Below are 8,167 nucleotides of genomic sequence, written 5' to 3'. Positions count from 1 at the left end.
GCCATGATTGTGCCACTACACTCCAGCCTAGGTGACAGAGTGACTCTGACTCAAAAAATACATAAAGACAGGTAAATTGAGGGCAAGAGAAGGGACAGGACTCACAGCCGGTCACTGTTAGAAGTGCGGTGGCTCTCGCCTATAATACCAGCATTTTGGGAGGCCAAGGTGAGAGGATTGTCTGAGCCTGTGGGTTCGAGACCAGCCTGGGCAACTTAGCGAGACCTCACCTCTACAATAAATTAAAAAATTAGCTGGGCGTGGTGGTGTGCTCATTGTTCCAACTACTTGGAAGGCTGAGACTGAAGGATCGCCTGAGCCCAGCACGTCAAGGCCAGGATCATGCCACTATCCTCCAGCCTGGGTGACAGAGTGAGACTCCAACGCAAAAAAAAAAAAAAAAAAAAAAAAAGATGGGGGAATGGGCGGGGAGCCAGGTGCAATGGCTTGCACCTGAGGCAGGAGGATCACTTGAGCCCAGGAGTTTGAGACCAGCCTGGGCAACATTGCAAGACCTCCATCTCAAATAAATAAATAAAAAAGGAGGTGGAAATGGGAAAAAAAAGAAGTGAGACCTCTGAGCTCAGGCCCTGTTTTCAGCTTTACCCTGCTTTTCCCTGTCACCAGGCCTCACCTTCCCCGATGGCGCAGGTCCCAGGGGCAGTTGACAACATGGAGGGCTTGCCTACCTCTAACAACAACAATCTTTCAACCCGCTGGGAGAGCCCGGATCGGGGCTGGGAGAGGGAGCAGCCGGCAGCCTCCACTGCAGCAGCCTCACTCTTTGAGTGCTCCCGGATCAAGGCCTTGGCAGGTACCTGGAGAGGAGGGCTGGGGAGGTATGGTGGGGCGGAGGGGGGAAAGTGAAGGAAGAGGAATGGGTGCCTGAGAAGCTAGATGGCCCGGAGGGTGGGAAGAGATACCAGCACCATCCAACAGAACCAAGTTCCATAGTGCTGGAACTATTCTGTATCTGTGATGTCCAATATAATCATCACTACTACATGTGACTTTTGAGCACTTTAAATGTGGCCAGTGATACTTGAGGGACTGAGTTTCAAATTTTCTTTATTTTAATTCATTTAAATTTAAGCTGGGTATGGTGGCTCAAGCCTGTAATCCCAGCACTTTGGGAGGCTTAGGTGGGAGGATCGCTTGAGGCCAGGAGTTCGAGACCAGCCTAGGCAACACAGCAAGACCTCGTCTCTATAAAAAATCAAAAAATTAGCTGGGCATGATGGTGAACATCTGTAGTCCCAGCTTCTCAGAAGGCTGAGATAGAGGCTGCGGTGAGCCATGATTGTGGCACAGAACTCCAGACTGCATGACAGAGTGAGACCCCGACTCAAAAAAAAAAATTAAAAATTAAATAGCCACATGCGACTTGGGGTTGCCATATGTGGCACCACAGTCTTAGAACCTTAGAATGTACCATCCCGGTGACTCAATCTGTAATCCCAGCACTTTGGGAGGCCAAGGTGAGTGGATTGCCTGAACCCATGGGGTTAAGACCAGTCCAGGCAACTTGGCAAGACCTGCTCTCTACAATAAATAAAAAAAAATTAGCCGGCCATGGTAGCAGGTGCCTGTAGTTCCAGCTACTTGGAAGGCTGAGGTGGAAGGATTGCCGAAGCCCAGCAGGTCAACGTTGGAGTGGCCGTGAGTGTGCCACTGCACTCCAGCCTGGATGACAAAGTAAGACTCCAACTCAAGGAATGTGGAACTTCGTAAGTGTATTCCTTTAGAATCTTGAAATGCATAACCATTGGATCCTAGGACCTGGGAACATCATTTTCAGGAATTCTTAGATCTTTAGAAATGGAGAACTTTGGAAATGTAGAACTTGGCCAGGTGGGGTGGCTCATGCCTGTAATCCCAGCACTTTGGGAGGTGGAGGCAAGAGAATTGCCTGAGCCCAGGGGTTCAAGACCAGCCTGGGCAACTTGGTTAGACCATGTCTCTACAATAAATCAAAAATTAGCTGGGCTTGGTGGTGCTCGCTTATGATCCAGCTGTCTAGAAGGCTGAGGCAGGAGGATAACCTGAGCCCAGCGGGTCGAAGCTGTGGTGGTTGTAAGCATGCCACTGCACTCCATCCTGGACAACAGAGTAAGACTCCAACTCAAAAAAAGAAAAAAGAAAAGAAAAAAGAAACCTAAACTGTATCTCATCAACAATAAGTGGAAAAAAAGAAATCTAAGCTGTAATACACATAAACCCTTGGGTCTTCATAATCCTAAACATTTAGAATTTCAGATTAGAAATGTGGACCCTAAAAACTTGGAGGTAGAATGACCAAATCTTACTGGGTTTGCTACTGAAACTCTCAGCCTCAGGTCAACTGGATTTGTTGGTCACTCTTCTTTGATGTCTTAGAACAATATCAGCAAAGTCCACAGAACTTCATAGTTACAGAAAGACCTTAGGCCTTCAAAATTGTAGTCCCTTGTACCTTTATATTTTATACTTTATATACTTTGTAGTCATAGGGTTTTAGAACCTCAGAAGTGTTTAATCATCAGCATTAAAACTGGCAAAGCCGGGCACAGTGGCTCAAGCCTGTAATCTCAGCACTTTAGGAGGCCGAGGTGAGAGGATTGCCTGAGCTCAGGGGTTCGAGGTCAGCCTGGGCAACTTGGTGAAACCTCATCTCTACAATAAATAAAAAAATAAGCTGGGCATGGTAGCGCTCGCCTGTAGTTCCAGTTACTTGGAAGTCTGAGATGGAAGGATTGCCTGAGTCCAGCTGGTCGAGGCTGCAGTGGCTGTGCATGAGTGAGTGTGCCACTGCACTGCAGCCTGGGCGACAGTGAGAGTGACACTCTGACTCAAAAAAAAAACAAACAAAAAACTGGCAACAGCAGCCAGGCATGGTGGCTCATGCCTGTAATCGCAACACTTTGGGAGGCAGAGAAGAGAGAATCGCCTGAGCTCAGAGGTTCGAGACTAGCCTGAGCAGCATGGCGAGACTTCATCTCTACAATAAATAAAAATCAACCAGGCATGGTGTCGCATGACTGTAGTTCCACCTACTTGGAAGGCTGAGGCAGAAGGATTGCCTGAGCCCAGCAGATAGAGGCTGTAGTGGCCATGAGGATGCCACTGCACTCCAGCCTGAGCAACTTGAGATTCCTACTCAAAAAAAAAACAAACCTGAGAACCCTCAGAGATATGAAACTTCATAATGTTAAGCCTTTAAAACATAAACCCCCTAGCACCTTTGACCCTTGGGACCTTAACATCTTGGAAACATGGGGAGCTGTAATCATAAAATATAGGTTGTTATAGTCATAAAATCTTTTTTTTTTTTTTTTTTTTGAGTTGGAGTCTCACTCTGTTGCCCAGGCTGAAATGCAGTGGCATGCTCATGGCCACCGCAACCTTGACCTGTAGGACTCAGGCGATCTTTCCACCTCAGCCTTCCAGGTAGCTGGAACTACAGGCACATGGACCATGCCCAGCTAATTTTTTGATTGACTATAGAGATGTGATCTCACCAAGTTGCCCAGGCTGATCTCAAACCCCCGAGCTCAGGCAATCCTCTTGCTTCTGCCTCCTAACTGCTGGAATTACAGGCGTGAGCCACTGCGCCTGGCTATATAGTCATAAAATCTTAAAACTTGAAAGTCAGAATCAGTTTCTCAGAATCTCAGAAGTTCAGTAACTCAGCATTTTATGATCATAGGCTTTTAAAAATTATTTATTTATTTATTTATTTTTGAGTTGGTGTTTCACTGTTTGCCAGGCTGGAGTGCAGTGGCACACTCATGGCTACCATGGCCTCGACCTGCTGAGCTTAGGTGATCCTTCTGCCTCAGCCTTCCAAGTAGTGGGAATTACAGGCACACACCACCATGCCTGGCTAATTTTTTGATTTATTGTAGAGATGAGGTTTCGCCAAATTGCCCAGCTAGTCTTGTACCCCTGTCTCAGGCAGTCCTCTCACCTCGACCTCCCAAAGTGCTGGGATTACAGGCCTGAGCCACCGTGCCCAGCCTTTTTTTTTTGAGTTGGGATCTCTCTCTGTTCTTCAGGCTGGAGTGCAGCTGCACCATCACTGCTGCCTCAACCTGCTAGAATCAGGCAATCCTTTTGCCTCAGCCTTCCAAGTAGCTGGGTCTAAAGGCGTGTACCACCACACCCGGCTAATTTTTGTTTATTTATTATAGAGCTGAGGTCTTATTATGTTGCCCAGGCTGGTCTCAAACTCTTGGGCTCAGTCAATCCTTTTACTTCAGCCTCCCAAAGTGCTGGGATTATAGGCATGAGCCACCACACCTGGCTAGGATCTTTAATACAAAGATTTTTGGAATTTTATAAGCATCAAGCAGGGGTGTCATATTCAAAGGCCTCTGGGGAAGCAAGTGATATAAATGAGTGGACCGGGGACTGTGGTCACCTGGACAGCAATGCGCTGGTTATTAGCTCTGGTCATGTGGAAATATGGGTGTAAAGTTATTAGCTCTGATATTTGTCTGGAATTTCCTAAATTAAAAAAAAAGTCTGTTTATGCTACAAAGTATGAACCAGTTCAACCAATGGATTGCCAGTTTCCTCTGATATAGAAATCCTGACTGATATAAACACTTTTAGACTCTTAGAACCTTTATTTTTTCAAGTTGAAGTCTCACTCTGTCGTCCAGGCTGGAGTGTAGTGTTATGGTTACGGCCACCACAGTCTTGATTTGCTGGGTTCAGGCAATCCTTCCTCTTTAGCCTTTCAAGTAGCTGGAACTACAGATGTGTGCTACCACACCCAACTAATGTTTTGATTTATTGTAGAGATAAGGTCTCACCAAGTTGTCCCAAAGTGCTGGGATTACAGGTGTGAGCTGTCGCACCCGGCCTGTTCTTATGCACTTCTGGTGTCCACTTCAATTATCGTAACTGTAGTTTTCATTAATGCACAACCGTGGGTTTTTTTGTTTTGTTTTTTGAGTTGGAGTCTCAGTCTGTTGCCCAGGCTACATACAGTACAGTGGCACACTCATGGCCACCACAGCCTCAACCTGTTGGGCTCAGGCAATCCTTCCATTCCAGCCTTCCAAATAGCTGGAACTACAGGCGTGCACCACCACAGCTGACTCATTTTTTGATTTACTGTAGATACAAGGTCTCACCAAGTTGCCCAGGCTGGTTTCAAACCCTTGGTCTCAGGCAATACTCTCACCTTGGCCTCCCAAAGTGCTGGGACTACAGGCTTGACTCACTGCGGCTGACAACCCTATTTATTTATTTATTTATTTGAGTTGGAGTCTCACTCTGTCGCCCAGACTGGAGTGCAGTGGCCAATCCCGACCACCGCAGCCTCGACCTGCTGGGCTCCAGCAATCCTTCCGCCTCAGCCTTCCAAGTAGCTGGGACTACAGGCACGCGCTACCATGCCCGGCTAATTTTTTTTTTGAATTATTGTAGAGATGAGGTCTCGCCAAGTTGTCCAGGCGGGTCTCGAACCTTCAGGCTTAGGCAATCCACTCACCTCAGCCTCCCAAAGGCGCAGGATTACAGGCTGAGCCACCGAGCCCAGCTGATAACCCTATTTAAATAAACTATGCTTATGGTTCTTCATAACTCTACAATTAAAGCATATTTATAATCACAAAAGACTTTTTTTTTTTTCAGTCAAAGTCTCACTGTGTCTTTTAGGCTGGCATACAGTGGCACCATCACAGCTCACCACAATCTCAAACTTCGGGGCTCAGATGATCCTTCCGTCTTAGTCTCCCAGGTAGTTGGGACTACAGGTGTGCACCATCACACCTGGTTAACTTTTCTATTTTTTGTAGAGATGAGGGCTTTACATTGCTTTGTTGCCAAGATTGGTCTTAAATTCCTGACCTCAAAGGATCTACCCACCTCGGCCTCCAAGAGTGCTGGGATTACAGGCATAAGCCACCATGCCTGGCCTTAAAACATATTTGTAAAGGAACTCCAGACCCAAACCACAAAAGCAGTCATATTGAGCTTAACAGTAGCTTCGAGATGCTGTGATCCTGCTGAAACTACGTTGCTGATCACCACAATGCTGCATTTCTTTTTTTTTTTTTTTTTTTGAGTTGGAGTCTCACTCTGTTGCCAGAGCGGCCACCGCAGCCTCCACCTGTTGGGCTCCGGCGATCCTTCTACCTCAGTCTTCCGAGTAGCCGGAATTACAGGCGCGCTCTACCACGCCCGGCTAATTTTTTTATTTATTGTAGAGATGAGATCTTGCCTGCCCAGGCAGGTCTCGAACCCGCGGGCTCAGGCAATTCACTCACCTCAGCCTCTCAAAGGCACAGGATTACAGGCTGAGCCACCGAGCCCGGCCACAATGCTGCATTTCTTTGGCACCTGCTCCTTTGCCTGCTTCTCTCATGGTTTTTTCTCTATTCAGACTAAGGTGAAACTTTGATTAGGGTCCTCTGTAACATGCTTTTTGCATAAAGATGTTTTTGTTAAAAATTGTTGGCTCCCATGTTTGGAGTTCTGTGACTCACCTGCCACAGTCTGTGACTCGCTGTTGTCAATGATCTATGTGAGGCCTCTCTCCTCTTTATTTATTTATTCTCTTTTATTCCCATATGATACCCAATTCCTTCTCCCCACAGGCCACTATTCTGAATTTTTTTTTTTTAGTCACCCAGGCTGGAGTGCAGTGGCATGCTTGTGGCCACTGCAGCCTTGACCTGTAGGGCTCAAGCGATCCTTTCACCTCAACCTTCCAAGTAGCTGGAACCACAGGCACACATCACCACACCTGGTTAAGTTTTTGATTTATCATGGAGATGAGGTCTCGCCAAGTTGCCCAGGCTGGTCTCGAACTCCTGGGCTCAGGCAATCCTCTCACCTCTGCCTCCCAAGATGCTGGGATTACCAGCATGAGCCACCACGCCCAGGTATTCTGATAGTTTTAATGTAAATCCTTTCCTTTTGCATGTGGATGATTGTCTTTTTTTTTTGAGTTGGAATCTCACTCTGTCGCCCAGACTGGAGTGCAGTGGCCGCTCCCGGCCACCACAGCCTTGACCTGGTGGGCTCCGGCGATCCTTCCGCCTCAGCCTTCCAAGTAGCCGGAATTACAGTCATGCACTACCACGCCTGGCTGACTTTTTGATTTATTGTGGAGATGAAGTCTCACTGCCCAGGCGGGTCTCGAGCCCACGGGCTCAGGCAATCCACTCACCTCAGCCTCCCAAAGGCGCGGGATAACAGGCTGAGCCACTGAGCCCAGCTCATGCGGATGATTTTGTAGAGTGTGTATGTCTGTCTTTAAGTCTTTATTATCATAGTAAAGTAGTACATGCACATAGAATAGCACATTAATCATGAGTGTTCAGTATTTCCACAAATGAGCATTCTCCAGTAACCAGAGGCCATATCAGCAAACGGCATATGAGCCTGTAATCCCAGCACTTTGGGGGGGCCAAGGCGGGAGGATCACTTCAGCCCAGGTGTTTCAGACCAGGCTGGGCAACATAGCAAGACCTCATGTCTATAAATATCAAAAAATTACTCAGACTTGGTGGCACTCAACTGTGGTCCCAGCTATTCGGGTGGCTGAGTATGGTCACTCTTAAATTTTAGCCATCCTGGCAGGTGTGCATTCTATTGTGGCTTTACTTTGCATTTTCCTGATTACTAATAACAATTAATGAGGTGGAGCACATTTTCATATATTTATTGGCCATTCGGATATCCTCTTGTGAAATTCCCATTCAAGTCTTTTGCTCATTTTCTTTCTTTCTTTTTTGGTTTTTTTTTTTGAGTTGGAGTCTTACTTCATCACCCAGGCTGGAGTGCAGTGGCATGCTCATGGCCACCCCAGCGTCGACGTACTGGGCTCAGGAGATCCTTCCGCCTCAACCTTCCAAGTAGCTGGAACTACAGGCATACCACCACAGCTAGCTAATTTTTTGATTTATTGTAGACACGAGGTCTCACCAAGTTGCCCAGACTGGTCTCAAACCCCTGAGCTCAAGCAATCCTCTCACCTCTGCCTCCCAAAGCCCTGGGATTACAGGCATGAGCCACTGCATCCATTTTCACTTTCTTTTTTTTTTTTGAGTTGGAGTCTCACTCAGTTGCCCAGACAGGAGTACAGTGGCCACTCCCGGCTACCGCAGCCTCAACCTGCTGGGGCTCCGGCGATCCTTCTGCCTCAGCCTTCCAAGTAGCTGGAATTACAGGC

At 47.2% G+C, this 8,167-nt stretch overlaps 1 protein-coding gene across 1 annotated transcript in view; it reads left to right on the top strand.

The window, feature by feature from the left end:
* Positions 1 to 642: 642 nt before the first annotated feature.
* The window catches only part of LOC103272394 (spectrin beta chain, non-erythrocytic 4), a gene marked incomplete at its 3' end in the record, with an annotated part of 40,272 nt that continues 32,747 nt past the window's right edge, over positions 643 to 8,167 (top strand). The window contains exon 1 of the mRNA XM_008069907.1: positions 643 to 814. Coding sequence (XP_008068098.1) covers positions 643 to 814 — 172 coding nt within the window. The remainder of the gene's footprint in view (positions 815 to 8,167) is intronic.

The sequence above is a fragment of the Carlito syrichta genome, unplaced genomic scaffold (genome assembly GCF_000164805.1).
Source record: "Carlito syrichta isolate Samal-C Ts95f unplaced genomic scaffold, Tarsius_syrichta-2.0.1 Scaffold111498, whole genome shotgun sequence".
Lineage (NCBI taxonomy): Eukaryota > Metazoa > Chordata > Mammalia > Primates > Tarsiidae > Carlito > Carlito syrichta.
This window is presented reverse-complemented; position numbering and strand designations above follow the sequence as displayed.